General features: G+C 37.1%; 1 protein-coding gene across 3 annotated transcripts in view; it reads right to left on the bottom strand.

Annotated features, from left to right (window-relative positions):
• Crag (DENN domain-containing protein Crag) overlaps positions 1-20,130 on the bottom strand; it is an 878,555-nt gene that overhangs the window by 486,189 nt on the left and 372,236 nt on the right. For all 3 annotated transcript variants that reach the window (XM_090389072.1, XM_090389068.1, XM_090389077.1), the window contains one exon: positions 4,122-4,263. In XM_090389072.1, coding sequence (XP_090245198.1) covers positions 4,122-4,263 — 142 coding nt within the window. The remainder of the gene's footprint in view (positions 1-4,121; positions 4,264-20,130) is intronic.

Here is a 20,130-nt window from a genome sequence, read left to right on the forward strand (position 1 = left end):
TTGGGAAAAAATTGATTCCAAATCTATTGAAGTAATGGAGGCATGGAAACATTTCTCAATTGGGATTTTGTATCAGAATTATAGCTTTATCGTTGAAAAAAGTAAACCGTCAACATTAAATGTGTGTTGAAAAAATGTATGGTCAGAGTCAGTTCAGTCAGGAAATATGGTCGAACTGGCAGAAAACGGAATCAGTGCGATAGTAGAACTTTCTACGTCGGTGGGAGGGGAAGGTTTTGATGATATGACTACTGAAGCCCTCATGGGTAGCACAGTTGAGAGAATCGCTCCCTCCTCCCCACACCTGGTGGAAACTCAGGTCTTTTCCACACCTGGTGGAAAAGACCTGAGTTCGAATCATGCTACACTCACTTGAGTCAGGCTCAAGTGAGTGTAGCATGATTTTTTTCTCCCGGAATCTCGGGTTTTTCATCCAGCAAAATAAAAAATCGACCATCAGGATACACGCAATTTATAGACAATATACACACAGAGTACCATGGCCTCAGTCACCTATGCTCCTAAAAAAATAAAAAATTTTAAAAAAGATATGATTACTGAAGACTTTCAAGAACTACTGGTAGAAAAAGAGGCTGGCGAAATGGATTTGTTGGAATTGGCATAGGTAAAGCCAAATGAATTCAGAGGATAAAGCACAGATGAAAATTCTAAACTTCCAAATTTTATACTAAAAAGCATACGGGAAGGCATAAAGTTAGCCAAGCGATTAGAATCTTATTTCTAGAATGAAAGGTTCAAAAGGGAGCTTCGAAAATGCTTGGTTCCATACAATGAAATTCACACAAACATTTATCAAGCAAAAGCAAACAAACCCAGATTACTCATATTTTAAGGAGAGTAGAAGATACATGAAATCTAGAATGATGTATTTTTGATAGTTTTGTTAACGAAATAGTGTATTTTTCTTAGCTTCTGGAACGTAACCCCCCCTTTGTATTTTTTCTTAGTCCCGTATAACACGGTTTAGCACAACATGACATTTTATGGGAACCTAACTACCGTGTTATATGAGGGTTACCTGTACTTGATAAAGTTTAGTTTAGTATTTTTTAAACTAATTATTTCAGGTCATTTTTTTTTTTTTTTTTTTTTTTTTGTGAATGTATAATTGAATGAATGTATAAATGAAAAATAATAACAATAAATATCACAAAATAACAAAACAGTTAAATTGACCACTGCATAGTCATAGGTAGTTTGAAAAATATATTTCTAGTGTCAAGCAAATTACTTCACTCTTTCTTACATCTCACACAGTTGACGAAATGATGTGAAATTTTATAAAATTGCTTCTAAAACAAACAATGCAACCTTTTCCACAATAAATAACTTGTTTCTGGATTTTGAATGCCATAATCCAATGGCCTTGTTTTGCTTTTAAGCAACACATTTAAGGATAATATGCAAGATGAATACACTGGTAAGATGGATAGGATCATAGGTGCTGACAGCTCAGATGCACCACTACATGAGCAAGTGGCCAATCAGAGAACGAAATCTGATGATTCTACAGTAGTTTATTGGATCATCCCTTTTCCTAAGTGCAACTGGAATCTGAGTCCTACTGAATAATGGATTGCCACATCTTGGAAGATCCATTGAAATTTAATATTTAAAATGGATGAAGTAAAGTTTGTCTATTAAAATATTATCAGTAAAGGACTAAACTGACCAGACTTGATCTTCATCATTTTCTTTTCTAGACTTGGGGTGGAGAAGAGTCCAAAAATAAATGAGATGGATAGTGTCAGAATCATGAAGGAAAGAGTCTATTGTGTTGTTCATGGTCTTATGAGTTCATGTTGACAATCAGATTCAGCTGAATTGAAAATATGGATGAATAAGTATTAAAAAAGCAAAATTCAGATAACCTTCTGTCACAGGTCATAGTTACTCTATACATTCAGCAACTGATAAGCCTAAAGTTAGTAGCATGCTTCTACACTTCATAGCTAGATACAACTAGTTTTCATGCTAGAGGATGCAGAATTCTGAGAAATTTTTATGGTAATATTTGCTAGTAATACTTTTCTAGTTAAACATGTAGAGACAGTGTTGATTTTGAAACTTATTGCGAACTTTAGCTTAATATCCTTCTGGCAGTAAAATTAAAAAAATAATGGAAGGAAATAAAGTGCACAATTTAACGTTTTGTTAATACACTATTCTAAAACTATGCTCAACTAACATGAAGTCCATAAGTGTTATAACAATGTGTTTTGTGCTTCATGAAAAGATTAAATTTAAGTTTTAAACTGGTTATGCATTTAAAACCTTTGAACATTGTAAGAACTTTATCCATTTGTGTAACGAAGTTCTTTAATTTTCTGTCAAGCATTTGAACTTCAGCTATAAGTTGTATGAATAGTAACAGAGGCATGTGATGCAAGAAAGCAAGCGTATGAGCTTATGTAGCATCAGCCAAAAAAATAAAAAAAAATTTTAAAAATTCACATCATTCCCTCTAAATGTTTGTCCAGTTCCTCCTTGAATTTATTTAAGCTATCAACTTACACAACAACAGATGGAAGTTTGTTCAAGCAATTAACCACCCACCTGGCTAAAGGCAAATTTCCACACATCTATTCTACAACTGTAGAATCAAAAAAGGAAATTGACAATGCTGCCCGTATACATCGAAAGAGCAAAACATGGTAATCTGCACAAGCATAACTTGTGGAGCTTCATCACTCTTTAACAAGCTGAATTATGTAACAGTTTGGCTGTTGACTTTTGTTTTATTGAGTTGAGTGAATGGTATAGAGAATAAAACAACAAAAAATATGAATTTAAGTTTTACGTTCAAAAAAATATGAATTTAAGTTTTACCATAAAGGTGCATTTAACTAATGCAGCAGTTCATATCATTTCAGATCATGTCTAGAAGACTGGTCTCATTTGTGTTATATTTATCCTTAGTAAAGCTATCAAGATATTTAAACAAAGTTCAATATTTAAACAAGATATTTAAAAATCAAGATATTTAAACAATACTGATATACAGAATTCATTTGCTGACTGATCATCAATACTGATAAAAAATAAACCTGATTACCTTCACATCACCTGAATATTTCAGAATCAGAGGAAGATAAAAAAAAAAGTACAGAGAAAAATATTTTTAAAAAAAAGCTATGCACATACATATACTCAAAAATTGATGTTTTAGAAGATTCAAATGGTTCTGGTAAGTTACTTTTAACTTATAAATTTTTTTGGATCTAAGGGTGTGAGATGTGAAGGCAGTAATCTCAACATGAAAATGTTGAGTTAATTTTGGAGGATAGGCTCTAACAGACATCTAAATGATTTTGTGATATCTAAAAAAAAGTAAAATGGAAGGAAAATTGTTGAAGTTAAACAAAAAAAGGTGCCTAATGTGGATGGAATCTATCCAATTATATTAAGGGAAGCAGCAAAAAAAAAAAAGGTAAGCAATCCTTATCCATAAATATGAGAGCACCTTTGGATTCAAGGGAGATCCCTATGGACTGAACTTATGTGACTGTATTCCCAATTCAGAAAGGGGTATCAAAATGTGACATGAGTAATTACAGACCTATTAGCTCAACTTCTGCTCCAAGGAAAATAATGACGTCAGTGGTTAAAGGACTGCCCAGGATAGAATACAATTATAACACAGTAACAGCACGGATTTGTTAAGGGGCTATCTTGCCTGACCATGGATAATATGATAAAATAACCAAGAAACTGTATGCAAAAAGAATTTTGATATTGTATACTTGGATTTCAGAAAGGCTTTTGATACTGTTTTCACACAAAATACTGCTTAAAGCCTTGGGATTCAATAAATGTTGATGGCTTCCTTCCTCTTGCTCAGACTACACATGTGAGGAGGCATAAATTCAATTCGAGGAATGGTGGTTGATTATTAGAACAAACTCCCACCAATTTTTATGGAAGATGGTAGTTTGAATAAATTCAAGGAAGATTTTGACAAATTATTGAAGAGAATGGACAGATGTGGGAAGTTTTTTTTTTTTTTTTTTGCTGTTGCTTCACAAGCTTGCTTCCTTGTATTATTTGCCACTACTAATACTAAATTTAAATTAAAGATATGAGAATATTTAATCGATTACCTTGAAAGTCAAAAAGAGAACTTGGATCTGTTGCACCCACGGTGGGAGCCCTTGTAATTGGAAGAAGATAACCTGGAAATCCTTTCAAGACTAAAGCCATAAAACGAAGGAAAGCTTCTTGAATTTCTAGTTCTAGCTGGTGCTAAAAGAAAGTAATGGGGCAGAAATTAAAATTTAAAACTTCTTTTGCTTAATACCTAAATAATCTACATTGACAGGAGAGTGAAAATTTAAATGTACTTTGATATTAGTTGAAAGTTAATTTCAGGGAACATTTGAATTTTTAATTTCAGATATTTTGCTATTATGGAGTTCAACTTAAAGGCTTGGTAACATGTATATATTTCCCACTACAGCGAACTGAAATCGAAACTTTTTGGAAAGGACTCATGAAAACATACAACACTTACTGTGACATTCGCATCTTTCTTTAAGTCTGTTATTAATCCTACAGGCTGTTTTGTGTTTATCACATTTCAAATTGCCATTTCGTTGCATCTGGTTGGTTGTCATTGAATTTTTTTTGGCACAAAAGCAACTTTGGCCATATTGCACCTATCTATTAGTATTATGTGACAATGACAATGACATTGACGTTTCTTAATTATGGTTTGTATCTGGCTGAAATATCCTTTTAATTTTAAATAAGTAAATATATTTTCAATGTTGGAGTTATCGCCTAGGATTTATGATAAAGTCAGGGAATCTCGAATATTTATAGGGAGATGGAAGGCTGATTGTCGCGCCATGTGGTATTGGGGACATTCCATAAGGAAATGTTTTACAGTGAGTTGACAAGAACAGTGAAGACATTGTGGATGATTTGCTTTCATGAGTAAGTACAAGTGTGTGAGATGTCTATGTCCAATGAACAGTCTGATTAAAATGACTTCTTCATGCCGATTCTCACAGACTCGAATTCCATGGCTGAAGTTCATGTCTGATTTGAAACAGTTTATTGTTTGTTTCATTTTGCCACATTTGTCACCACTGAGTGTGAAGAATCTGTTTTATGATAGGTCTGTAATCGGAAAGTGGAACTTAGGTTTGTATTTGTAGGATTCTTCGCTGCTCGATCAGCACTTTCGTTACCTTCAATGCTTGCATGTCCTTGAATCCAAAAGAAATTTACTTGCCTTCTTTTGCTTTTGAGCTTCACAAGATGAGCTTTTATCGGGTGAAGGATGGAATGTGATGGGGTGTTTTTGTTGGAGAGCATGTATTGCACTCAATGAATCTGTGTATATGAGATGTTTCAGAAGAGGAGAGGATGAAATGTATTTTAAGGCCATTAGTAGGGTGAATAACACAGCAGAATAGCTACTGCATTGGTTTGGGAGTTGCTGTGAGATAACAGTGTATGGGTGGACCACTGCAGCACCAACTTGGGTATCTGTTTTAGAGCCATCTGTGTATGTCTGAAGCTTAGGCCCCATTTTGAAACTAGTTCTTTTAGTCGTATTCCAGCTGGTTTATTTACTGTGGGTTTACTGCTGTAGAGGTTCTCCAAATGTGGACTGAAGAGATACTGCCAAGTAGGATGATGAAGAAGACTTTGGATTTTAATAGCATAGTTTAATAGCAGCATTTGCCTCAGGAGTTATGGGGAGGCTCATGGGTCTCCACATATAAGCTTTGTACAGGCGATGTTCTGTATGCCCTAAGGAAATTCGTAAGGCACTATGATGTATGGAACCAAGCCATTCGATGACACTTGGTCTACATGAGCTATATAAAGGGGCTCCTAGTCTAGTCTTGATCTGATTATCAGATCACAGTATAGGTGAAGTAGTGTGAACCGATCAGCTCCCCACTTCATTGCAGAAAGAAATCTGAGAATATTTAGTTTTTTTAGACAGGTTGTTTGGAGGCATTTGATATGTTCCAAAAAGTTGCGTTTTTTATCGAGAAACAAGCCAAGGAAACGTACACTATTTGCTAGAGGTTATCAGCTCATTTTCTAGTCTTATTTCTGGATCTGGGTGCATTTTTCGCTTTCTACAGAAATGTATGGCATTGCTTTTTGTTGTGATATTCTGTAGCCATTGTATTAGTATATTCTGTAGTCCATTATTCTATTTTTTTAACTGCACTTTGTAATTGCATTTTAATCATGTTCATGTTTTGTGAATGGCTGTTGTTGTTGTTGTTTGTCATTTTGATTTTTAGGAGCATTTGCAACTAAGGCCATATTGCTCCGGGAATATGCAGTGGTCATTCCCTGACCTTTTCCGCATCCTCCGTATTTGGTGGTGATGGGCTCGAACCCCGGTCTAATCAAGAAGCATGTGCTACGCACTGCTGCTGCTGCTCCTTCCCACCTGGCTACGGAGGCGCCTTGTGAATGGCATGAAATGGTAAAGTCATCTGTATAAAGGAATGTTTCAACTGTTTTCAGGATGCTTTTGTCATAGAATTTATTTTGATTAATATAAGTTAATATTAAAGTTAATAAGATAAGTTGCACTCAGCACAGAACCCTGAGGAACTCCTTCCTGAGTATAGTGACAGCTTGTTTTGGTATTTCACTTGAAAGATTTTGAGCTTCAGAAAAGTTTGTATTGAAATTGGTAGGTGTCCCCGCAAACCAATGCTGTGGAGGTCATTCAGAATGCAATATCGCTAGGTAGTGTAGAGGGCCTTTTCTATGTCGAGACTGATAATGATCAGATGCTCATTCCTTAGAAAAGCACTGCAAATATTTGCATCTGCTTTTATTAGCATTAATAGAGGCACACGAGGCAAGAAAGCAAGATTATGCAGCATCAGCCAAAAAACAAAAAAAAAAAAAAAACTCCCCCCATTTCACCCCCTCCATCCGTTCCAAATACCTGTCCAGCCCAGCCTTAATTCCTTAATTATCCACAGGGTTCAGAGATGATCTTTTTTTCCAGAAGCCATACTGATTTGTGTTTAGTAAGTTTTATTTTTCAAAGAACCAGGTTAGTTGGTTATTCACCATTTTCTCCAGGGTTTTCTCGAGGCAACTTGTTAGAGCTATTGACTGATAGTTTGTGGGGATCGTATGGCCTTTGCCAAGTTTAGGGAAACCAATTACAAGGGAGTGACTCCAGGAGTTTAGATAATAGTTTTCAATATAAATTCTATTTTATAAGTTAAGTAATGTATTTAGAGATTTTTGACTAAGTTGCTGTATCATTTGATAATAAACACCATCAGGTCTTGCTGCACTCCACCTTGACTTAGCCAGAGCTTTCTGTTTTTCTTCTATATTAAAAAGCTGGTTGTATGGGAGATGTTCGCTGGTATTGAAGTTTAGTTTGCATTTTTCTGCTACAGCTTTCGTTTTCTGAAAGAATGGGATATATGCTGATACCACTGATATACTTGCAAAAGTATGTTTGCGATTTCCTTGGAGTTAGTGATCCCCTGTCCATTCAAGTTTATAAGTACAGTTGGTACTGAAAGAAATTTCCCATTAAGTTTTCTGATTTTGTTCCATATAACACAGGTATCTATATTTCTGTTAATTGTGGAGGCAAAAGGTATCCATGAATCCTTTCTACTCCTATGGCGTAGATATATCTGGCTCTAGTTTTTTTTTCAAATTTATGATATTGGCGGAGGTGGGATACTTTCGGAAAAGATTCAAAGCCTTGTTCTTCTCTCACTTGGCCACACTGCATGCATCATTCCACCACGTTGTGGCATGTTTATGATACTTGCCAGAAGAACGAGGGATTGTTCTTCTAGCAAGTATCATAAACGAGGGAATGTCATTAATATCTGGTTTGTAACATGAGTTATAGCATTGTCTACTGGCTGAGTAGTGATTATTTGTTCATCTATTTTGTCCAGCCAGTTTTGTGAAATCTCCATCTTTTTGGCCATCGTAATGTGTAATATCATTTGTTAATATTTTGCAGACCACAGGGAGATAGTTGCTGTTAAGTGGATTATTCAAGGTCGAACACTCAAAAAGTGGGTATAGGACTGGCGAACGTATGTAAATGTCAATGGCTGAGGTAGTTCCATTTACCAAATGGTAAATGGATGTATGTCGCTATTCCAGTGTTAAGGAGTGAGAGAGATTCTGCTTTTCCAACAATTTCTCGACCAATCTCCCACATTTGTCTTGGTTTTGAGACCTCCATAGAGAATGGTGCCATTTATGTCCCCCATGATAACGACTGGGGGTGGTAGCTGAGTTACTAATGCTTCAAGATCTGCATATGCATACTCTTGATTTGGTGGTATGTAAGTGAGAATGCAAACTGTACTGAGACTCTTACTGCAACTGATTCCAAAGATGTTTCAGTTGGAGGCGTTTACATGGAATTCTGGAGTCAATTAAAATAATCACTCCACCGGAAGGGAATCGGCCTTGTCTGTAAATACTGTAACGATTCACTGATATGTTTACTTGTGGAGTTAGGTTTGTTTCTTGAAGGCAGACACCTATCGGATGATATTTGTCAATCAAGTCATGAATATCATCGATGTTACTGTGGAAACCTCGACAATACCATTGCATTACTGTACACATTATGTTGGTTTTGTATTTGTATGTCTTTTTGTGAATGGTGGTCTGCTTATTTCTTTCAGGCTTTTTCTCTTTTTTGGGGGAATATGGATGAGTATCCATCTCTTCCTCAGCATATATCTCTAAGACTGGTTCCTCTAAGACTTCTTTTTTGTATGTGTCCATGTGATCATGGACAGAGGATTTGTCTCCTGTATCTATATCTTTAGCATTTGTGTTTGTTTGTGAAGAGGAAGATGTGTCTGGAGGAATTGTAACTGGTGCGTTGATGGCTTGACTAGAAGTTGGCTTTGAGAATGGGCTTAGTGATGGAGTTAAGACTGAGCGAGCCCAATCAGATAGAGAGACGTTGGGAGGAACTGTAACGTTGGTTTGAACCGCAGTGGTAATAGCAGATATCAGTTTTGTCGTTGGATAGCTGCTGCATATGAGCATGTTCCTGTGATTGGTGATATCTGTTTCTTTGCTTTGAGTTATATAACTTTATGCTCAGTTTTGTACTTTTGACTCTTTTCCATGTTTCACAGTCTTTGGAAAAAGCGGAGTGATTGCCTTTACAGTTTGGACACTGTAAAGATCGTGCAGAACGTTCAGTATGGGCATGATCTTTAGACCCACATGAAGCACATACTGCAGCCCCTCGACATACTGCCTGTGAATGTCCAAATTTCTGACATTTGAAGCATCTGATAGGGTTCGGTATACACGGTCAGACATGACAGTTCAAATATCCATCCTTTCCAGAAGTTGGTGGGCTTGGCAAATTAAATGTTAGTATTATGTTTCTAGCTGGAAGTAATGAGCCATCCCTTTTAATTAGGATTCTCTTGGCCTGAACTACGCTTTGGTCCGAGAGTTCCTGTTTAATTTCTTTGTTGTTACATGTAGAAGGTCCCATTCAGTTATAACTCCTTTTGAGTAGTTTAAGGTGGCAACGGGTGACACTTCTATGGGAATTCCTCAGTGTTTTTAATTTAAGTAATTTATCAGCGTGCTTGCGTTCTATTGTTTCAACAAGCAAGTCACCTGATTTTAGTCGGCGAACCATTTTCGGTCAGCCAGCAGCATTCTCTAAACATTTCTGGATCAGAAAAGGAGTATTCTCCTTTTGTCTTTTAGCATAGGAAGGGTTGTAATCTTCCTGCTCTCTAGAATGTGATGGGATATTCATCCTGCAAGAGTCAGTGTCAGTATGATCCATATTGCTCCTTTAAGCCCTTGGCAGATTTGACTTTTCTGCCAAGGTTTCTGGCCCCACTATGGGAAGGCAGAAGCAGTGCCTGATGTGACCAAGCGGAAAGTAGTGGGTGTTAGTAATAAAGTAGAAAATAGAAAGGTGGCTTTCCTTTCTTGCTTTGTACAGGAACTTTTGTAAAAAGAGATGATTAAATAAAGAGATTTATTAACAACAGAAATGCAAGTTAATTATAATTCGCTTTTGGAAATCGCAGTGATATCATAGAGAAATCACTCGGTCACAATCGCTTGGCACCCGGGGCCAGGTTGCATCTGAGTTTTGTAAGTACCACAGAGCTTAAATCTCTCCATAGGTTACTTTCCCTTCTGCAGAATAGCATTTACATCAAATCTGAACTTTTCAGTGTCACAGAGTAGATTAATTGAAAGAGAGAGAAAGAGGTATCAACAGATAAAAGCAATTCTGTTTATGTTTCTCAAATATCAGATATTCACCCAGTTATTCCCATACTTAAGGCAAAAATAGCTCAACAAACAAATGAACAGCATGTTTGAGTTTTTCCAGTGCATCAGCAAGTATGGCATCAATACACCATTCTTATGGTGTATTGATGCCATAGTGGAAAAAAAAAATTGTTTTACACAACAATTTTTGTTATGGTTTAGTCAGAGAATATGTTTACAGTGCCATTCCAGATGGCTTGGCCACCTGCATGCAGGCTGCCAAGTGATGCAACAAGAGTGACTTCTGTTGCAGCCTTGCACGACTATTTGCATCTTTGATAAGTTTTTAAAGGCCAATATATTTTTCACTCATATTGAAACTGTTGTTGTAACCCTAATCTTTCATGTTATTTAGTTATATTACATTTTTAATTAAGTTATATTTTTGAAATAAATAATTTAATACTAATATACATAACACCTTACATGTTGTGTCATTAATTTGATGAAATCCCCCCCCCCCCAAAAGTTCCCTTATTTCTACATCATTGCCGGAATATACAACAAAACATATGATAAATGTTAATTTTTCAACATGGCTACTGTTGGGGGTGCAATCAAGAGTAATTGAGAAATACTTGTTATTTTCGACTTTACCTAATATTTCTCTCCTTATTTTGTCAGCAATTAAAGAAATAATTTCATTCTGAAATTTAATTCCCAGGTAATGGGGCATATTTTTTTTATATTGGAAACATGATCCATTATGTATGGATCAAATTAAGCTAACATTTTAAATGCTTTCAAAAAATTAACATTATTGGGAACATACAATTCACCCGAGAGACCAGGAAATGCAAGAGACTGCCAACTAAATATTGAACAATAGCAAAAATTTGTTTCAAAATTTCAGTCCACCGATTTTTCTCTAATTCATACAAGTGACATTGTTCTTTATCGACAGTTCTGTTTTGTTAACCTGGACTTCATTATAAAGTATTTATTGCAATTAGAAATATCAGTAGAAGATATTTCATGTCATTGCAAATTAATACTAGCATGCTTCCAATCAGAAAAGCCAGTTGAACACAATTCAATATTTGCAGTTTGAAATATTTTACAACAAAAACAGTATATACTATTTGTTGAAAGTGAATACATTAACCAGTCACGGTTTACCTTTTGTTGTTTGCTAATGTGCTTGTATAATATACACTTGAAAATCCTCCTTTTTTTCATTCGAAGGAAAAGAAACATTATTAACTTGTTTAGGTCCAATTTCCACCAACATGTCTATCCACTTTCTTGATAAAATTTTGGGCCAACAGACTAGGATCCTTGATGGCTTTTATGGGAATGTTTTCATCCACCGCTACCCATTTTTCACCTTCAATAGAAGGATAATTTTCTTGCTCTACTAAATAGGTTATCCCATTACTTTATCATCAAAAAATTGCTCCAATTCATTGCCTTTTTTTGCATGTGCAAAAGTTGTATTACTTTTGCAATACTTCCTTCTTGTTTTTTTTTTTTTTCTATTCTTCTGTTTTTTATATTGTGCTTCATTTAATATTTTCCTCAGAAATATCTTACCTGGGTAATGAATCCAATAATATTTTAATGATTTTAAAAATTAACATTTAGTGAATTTTGCTCCAATATATTTGAGTAATTTTAACTGACTCTTTCATTTAATGAATTAAAAACGCATCTTTATTATTTGTGCTAATCACAAAATTTTGCTACTATTAAATTAATAAAAAGGTAAGGGATAGAAACAGCCTTCTAAATGATAATATACTGTCTTCTCATATGCCATGTCTACATGTCATTGACTCTGTCATTGTCCCGATTGAATCCTCCTCTTACACAAATACATGAGTACATTGTCTGCGACTTGATGCCACAATCATTTAATACAAATTATGCACAAAGTATACACATAACACTCAGATCAACATCTTTCAGTAGTTCCATAAATTCACGATGGCCAAGTGAGGATTCAAATTTAATTTTGTTGATGAATTTTACAACAACGTTCATCACATTTTCAATATGCACTATCTTGACACAGACTCTTGGTGAATTATGCAATGTCAAAGAAACTTTTCGGCATATAAACTTTCGCTCGTATCCTTTTTCAAATATGATATATGGTAGGAAAGAACAAGCTCCTTTCTTCTTCCATACCATAGATCTTGTGCTGTCGGTGGATTTCCGATTTAGTAACTGTATTAAAGTTTGAATTCTAACATTACTTCTCTCTTAATATATATTTCTTTGCCCATTGTTGTTGCTGTTTTAAGTTTAATGTACATTAAAATTTCTATTAATTCCTTTGATAAAAACAGATAGTTGAGCTGTATCTGCCAAATCAGTGCCTTCGTCCAAAGAATGAATAACAATCAAAATCGGAAAATTTTTGTTGTAAGGTTATTTGGTTTTTAGGAGCATTAGCAACTAAGGCCATATTGCTCCTAGGATATGCAGTGGTCATTCCCTGACCTTTTCGCATCCTCCGTATTTGGTGGTCACGGGCTCGAACCCCGGTCTAATCAAGACGTGTGTGCTACGCACTGCTGCTCCTGCCCACCTGGCTACGGAGGCACCATTTGTTGTAAGGCAGTGCCGTAACTAACAATGCAAACCCAGGCCAACAGCCCTGCCTTTTGCTGTTAACACAGCCCCAAAAAATTGAAGAGCAAAAAAAAAAAAAAAAAGCTGAAAGAAATAAAATACCAGAAGGATGACAACTCTTCCAGCAACTGTATATCTAATTTTTATTTATTTATTTTTTTTTATGTGAACCCCAAGCATGAGAGGTATTAGAACCTATAGTACTTAGTACCATGCTTAGGCTGGAGGTTGAGAAGACGAAAGAAGATATTTGTTGACAGTGAAAATTACAATCTACTTCTGTAGATTGTAATTTTCAGGAAATACGTATGAAGGAAGTTTGTTCCAGAAAATGGCAGTTGAATGAATAAATGAGGAAGATGAAAAGTTGGTTCTGTGGGTTTGAAGTTGGACAGTAAATGGATGTTGGCTGGTGGCGGTATGTGTTCGGACTGTTTTGAAAGAGAGAGTGGGAATTATAGAAGCCAATTCAGAAGAACAGTGCCCATGGAAGTATCTGTAGAAGAGGCATGCAGCAGAAACAGTACGTCTATGAGAAAGCTACAATTTGATAACCTTATGCCATTTTTAAACCTTAATAATTCCTCATGTGTGAATGTAGATGCAAAATACTCATTCAGTTTGTTTGCTATCTGAGCAGGATCATCAACAGTCGAACCATCGATATCAAGTGTACCAATCAGATTCATCCCCTTCCTTTTAGAGTTTATATAAGTAAAGAAATCCTTGCTGTTTTTCTTAGCATCTTTTGCCAAAGATTTCTTGTGATCTGCCTTCGCCTGCCTAATCTTCTTTGTGACCTGATTACAGACTAGCTTATATCTGCCATAGACTTCTGAGTAGCTTGATAATTTATATATATATATTTTTATTTATTTTTTTTTTTTTTTATGAAACCCCAAACACGAAAGGTATCAAAACCTATAGTACTTAGTACCGTGCATGGGTTGAGGGAAAAGTATTGGGGGGGGATGCCGGAAACTTTGCTCTAGAGACTAAACATGGGTTTCACCACTTCAAGCCTCCAATAAGCAAAGTGGTGGTATTTCACCGGTTGATGGAAGTCATCTACCTCCCCAAGCATTTTTCTTCCCTGTTACGAGTCTCATTAGTTCATTAAATAACCATTTAGGCCTAAACCTTGAACAATATTTCTTATTAGGTATGAAACTTTTAGTAGCATCCACGATTAATTCCTTGAATGCTTCCCACTTAGAATTTTCTGTTGGTAACATTTTCAGTTGATCCCACTGTACAGAATTTAAAAACTGTCTGAGGCCACTGTACTCACCTTTACGGAAGCAAAAACCCTTTCCTTTACCCCTGATGGTAATTAAATCTTTAAGTAAATCCCACATCAGTACACTGTGATCACTGCCACCTAGTGGTTCCTTTATCTGCAAATTCATAATGCACAAATGATCACTATTGATAACCAGATGTTTGAAGGTTAATGGCACAGCAGCATCTAAGGCCATAGTGCCCCAAGCCTATGTTCTTATACAGATAAAAGGATTAGTATTCTATACTAAAAGATAATTAGTATTAGCCATGTAGTATTAGCCTTGATCTTAGATTAAAAACTAGAGAATGTATATACAGAGATTTAGTATCTGTCTCTGGCTGGAAAAAGCAAAAATAGTTGCCTTGCACCAGGTGTCTAGAAACTGCTCTTCAAGGAAGATTCTGTTGTAGATGAAGAGCAGACAGTCCATGGATTTTGGTGAAAGGTGTTTGATCATTTCATAATGGATATCATCTGGTCCAACTGCAGTAGCCTTCGTAAGGACAAGTGCTATTTTCAGCTCATGGATGGTAAATGGTCCATTATTGGGTGGAAACCCTTTGATATAAAATTAAGGACCTGTTTTTCAGATTTGTGTTTAAGGACCAGAAACTGTGGGGGGGTAAGATGACGTTGCTGAGATGTTAAAAAATGTTTTCCCAAGAGCATTGACTATTGCAGTAGATTCTGCAACAGTACATCCATTATATTTTAGGACCTTCATTTTTCAGATTTTTTCCCAGACCACCTTAGTGCTGGTCATCTGGGTAACAGATGATGTGAAATAAATCCACATTCCTTTTGACTCTGATGGCAGATGTAGCTCGCTTTGAATGGTGCACATTTAAAGGCTAGAAGGTTGGCCATGTTAGAATATCATCGGAATATCCTCCAAGCTTTGTTTTGGGCCTTTTTGGTGCTGCTGTGCAATCTGCATTCCAGCGTGGGTTGGTAAAAGGCGGAAACCAGGTGGGCGTTCTTGGAATTGCAGCTGCATGGATGATAATTTCTGTGATGTATATAACTGCATCATTAATAGGCTCCTGACTGACTGCAGTGATGTCAAAATTTGCCAGATGTTGAAAGGCATTCAGGTCAGCCTGATCAATCAGCCAGCTTCCTGTTAGGGAGACTGTCTTCTAACAGGAAGACACAGTTTCTCATTAATTAGGGTGGTTATCATGGGCAGATTTACTTGGGCAGATTCTCCCTGCCCAAGTAAATGAAGGGAGGGGAGAAGAGCAGCAGACAGAAAGATCAACGGTAGAATATGTACACAGACGTTTGGAAGGTGTCTGTTCTTACATTTAGGAGGGAGAGGTCACCGTCTGTGAGCATATGCTCTGACTCGTCCTCTTCCATCGATGTTAGCACTACTCCACAAGGTGTTATGTCCATTAAAATCCCCAAGAAGTAAGGAAGGTTGAGGTAACTGCATTACAAGGTCATCAAGGTCTTTCTGGGAGATGCCAGTCCCATGTGGCAAATATATAAAACAGACAGTTAGCAAAAACCTCACTGTAAGTTGAATTTCTACAGCCTCTATGTGGTTTTAAGTCGCAGAGGCTGAAATGGGGTTTGTTGTCCCCAAGGAATGCGACTCCTCTGTGAGCAAGGCCATCCCCAATTTCATCCTTACAAATAATAGTCATAATAAAGATGCCGGGGTCATTATTTGCCCTTAGTTAAGTCTCCCAAAAGCAAAAGCAAGATGGTTCATACTTTTGCAGAAGTGCCTTGATGGCTTCTGCACTATGTCAGAATCCACAACAATTCCACTGTAGGAATTTAGCCATTACATTGTCTTGGTGGATCCGTCAGTGAGCTTCTGAAGTGCTGAGGTCTTAATTTTAAGAGTCTTGGATTTATCTCTGTTGGGGAAGTATGGACCCTGTCCTGTGTCAATTTCTTCTTATGCAAGGAGTTCCAAGACTAAGTCATCGGGTATCCCTCCTTCGTTTTTATGTCCATTTCTTCTTGTATCACCAAAGGCAGTTCAGTTTTCTGTACCGTTACTTTTATGTTTGATTTTGGTAACCTGAGAGCAGGAGGAACTAATATTGCAGTAGCAGCTGACTAAGTTTTCTGTGCTGGTTTCTCTGAGCTCAGTAAACAGCAAACAATAGGCATAAATGACTCGTTCAGTGTTTTGGTTATTTCCATTTGATTCTAAATTTAACATTTCTTGGCAACCTTTTCAGCATATGTTGCCTTAGTGCTATTTGCTGCTTTAACTGCTTTTCTGGTCTCCTGCTATGAGATGTTGTTGTTTGCTATTTGGTTTTTAGGAGCATTAGCAACTAAGGTCATACTGCTCCGGGATATGTGGTGGTCATTCCCTGACCTTTCCGCATCCTCCGTATTTGGTGGTAACGGGCTCAAACCCCGGTCTAATCAAGAAGCGTGTGTTACGAACTGCTGCTCCTTCCCACCTGGCTATGGAGGCGCCTCTCTATGAGATGTTCAGTTCGGCATTTAATCATATTTCCTTTTCTTCCTACCACCTCTGGCATGATTGGAGTATGCAGAGTGCTCACCTTGGCAGTTAAGCAGGTATATTTGAAGCTTTACATGATGCAATCTTGTGGTCTTTTGCACAACATTTTGCACTTGCAAGAGTACCATGGGAGGATATTTGTGAATCTTCATATTTCAGGCACTTGAAAGACATTAATGGGTTTGGAACATATGAATGTACTTATGCACTTCAGATAACCAGCTTTAATCATGTTTGGAGATATTAGTGTGCTAAAAGTAAGGATGAAGTTTCTAGTCATGACTAGATTTCCATCCCTATGTACAAGCATTTGCTTTGCAGCTGTCAACTCTCTGGCTTTTTAGTTCCAAACAGATTTTGTCCTCAGTCACTTCGAGCAGATTCCACTGAGATTACATCTCAGGATGAGTTCGGTGACTTGTGTGGTGTTAATACAATTGGTATTAATACCACACAAGATTCCCCCAACAGATGTTGCTGGAAGGAGGTGTTGACAGTGTTTATCAATTTTTGTCTCAATTAGGATGTCGTCAGAAAGAAGTTGTTTCACCAATTTGAGTGAGTCTGATAGCCCTTCCAAACCCTTCTGGATGAACAAGGGCAAAATTTTTCCTATAGGCTTTTCATTGGTGGAATGAACAATCAAGTACTGAGGTGTTGGACTCAATACCTGATACCAATTTTGGTATTGCGTCCAATACCTGTTGGATACCAAAGACCCAGAACCAAAGATATATCTTTGGTTCTGGGTCTTTGGTATTGAGTATCTTTGGTTTTGGGTCTTTTTGCTGAGAGAGCATTTTCTGGTTCATTTATATATTTTTCTTGTAGGGACACGGTTGGGGTCCCAGAAGAAAAATTTAAACTATCAAGATTCATAGTGGTTCTATTTTATGAGTTCAGTGCCCAGGCTCCCCACCCACTACAGAAACTATTACCCAGCAAGCAATAAATGTGTTCGAGAGTGGGAAGGCAGGGCTTCTCTGACATTATATATGCACCTTTGCCAGCCTTGAATCCTGCCTCTCAGATCATGAGTAGTGGCATGGCATTGACACAGGTGACCCTTGCAGGCAAACCCACTAGCCGAATGATCCTGGCTGAGCCATTCAGTACTACTGGTCTTGTCAAAACAGGGGCCAAAGTGGCACATTGATGCTGGGCCACTCAACCACCAGGATCCCTTTTAAAATTTCCTTGGGTTGCAGTGCACAGAAAATGTGCCAGATTCCTATTGTGTTAGCCTGAAATCTAGGCTGTGGGTGTTGGATCCCAGTTATACTAATCTGTTTGTTGTTTGGTTTTTAGGAGCATTAGTAACTAAGGCCATATTGCTCCGGGATATGCGGTGGTCATTCCCTGACCTTTCCGCATCCTTCATATTTGGTGGCGACGGGCTCGAACCCCGGTCTAATCAAGAAGCGTGTGCTATGCACTGCTGCTCCTTCCCACCTGGCTACGGAGGCGCCTATATATACTAATCTGAGGTTCAGCAGCATTACTTGGAGATCTGCTCACCATGCTGAGGGGAAGAGCTGCAGCACCTCAGATAAGTTATGAAAGGTGTACCATGGTAAAGGTAGATGAAAAGGAAATATCTGGAGAGTATAAGTGAATGTTCTTCAAATCAGGTTTAATCACATAATGCTGACACTGAATAGTGACACACTGTTGCAAAACACCTTTGCTGTAGATGTGAATTTGTGAATCTTTATCCCACACATTACTTCAAGTAATGGGGAAACCAGAGGTAGTTGTTAAAATAACTGCAATCAAACTTTTAATTCCAACATAATAAGGTTAAAAACTATTGTGCTTTGATAAAAAGCTTTCACTTTATCAATAAAATCTTCTATGAAATGCAGTAATTGTAAAAACAACAGATTCAGCTTGGTAATATTACATGTGTTTGCATTTCATCCAAGTTTCACATTTCTTTAAAAATCTTCAGTCAGTAGAAAGCATAGTTGCTGAAAACACTTTATATACCATGTTCAGTTTATTTATCCTTCACCACTTCAAAAACGAAACTATTAACCAACTCTAGTGGTTATAAAAATATCAAATAAATACAAAACCAATTGAGGAAAAAAAGGAGAAATGTAGCTTATTACATATATTAGCATTTTTAATGATTTTTCTCCCAACACCCTATTTTCTATGGGATCTTATTCTTACCAACCACAGATAAGCCATATGTGGTACTTTTCATGTGTGTTACTCACAGTTGGCAAAGGATTACTGTATCATAATTAATAGCTTCCCATAATCATGATTCCAAGTCAAGTGTTGGTCCGATATGCTGCTCCCTTTGGCAAGACTGGATTACCTCTGTCCCTGGGATATCTTCAAATGCATGTATGGCCATTACTGGATCCTACACAGAAATGTGATTTGTCACTAACTATGACAAAATAACATTCTAGTACCCAAGAATAGCTCAAAGTGTTAGCTAGTATACTGCTCCCTGATGCAGGCTGGATTATGTCGATCCCTGGTGGATTTTCAGGTGAACATATGGTCAAAACTGAATCTTAACCAGAAATGTGATTTGTCACTCAAAATGTCGGTTGGTTGTGTTAGGGTTTAATAGTGCATGGATTACTTTCGTCATAATACGCTATATTCAAGATGTGATAACATTCTTGTCCTAGTAGTAGTAGTAATGGCAAATGATGAAATGAAGGCAAACTTATATACACAAAAAAAAAAAAAAAAAAAAAAAAAAAAACAGTTCACCCATCCATAACCTCCAAGAATTTGGCTAGTTCATCCTTGAATTTATTAAACCCATCCACTTTCACAACAGATGAAAACCTCATACAACGATCAACCACCTGCTGGCTGAAGGCAAACTTCCACACATCTATCCTGCAACCTTCCTTGAATTTATGCCCCCTCATATGTGTGTAGGTGGAAGAAGTTTTAAACACCTCAATCATATGTGTGGGTGTAAGAGCACCTTTTGTTCCCTTCACCATCTGTTTGCATTTCTCTGCACCCGTTCCAGCAGACCTACATCCTTCCTAAAGTTGAAGCCTCCAAGACCTGTATACAGTACTCAAGATGCAGTCTAACCATTGTTGGGTTGGGGACTCTGTCCCCAGTGTCTTTTCATACACACATTAGCCATCAATTGATACTAAACAAATAAGATTTAACTAAAAATGACAGTTCCATTCCTTTTGCCAAAATGCTCCCCCCCCCCGTATTACTGAAGCCACTGATGTTGATAGATTGGCATCAGAGGCTATAGATCTGAAGCTATAGATGGTGAGCATGCATCTAGAATTCGCTCAGTAATCTGCTAATCATGCTCCCTGAAACACATGCACACCGGGATAATACTGAAATGTTGGCAATCTGGTGAAGTGTAACAGATGTGTCCTCTTGCTACTTGGCAGATCCATTAGTTTTCGACTTTTTGATGCCAACAGAGATTTCA

Source organism: Mastigoproctus giganteus, chromosome 2, assembly GCF_048544385.1.
Source record: "Mastigoproctus giganteus isolate SK-2022 chromosome 2, ASM4854438v1, whole genome shotgun sequence".
Lineage (NCBI taxonomy): Eukaryota > Metazoa > Arthropoda > Arachnida > Uropygi > Thelyphonidae > Mastigoproctus > Mastigoproctus giganteus.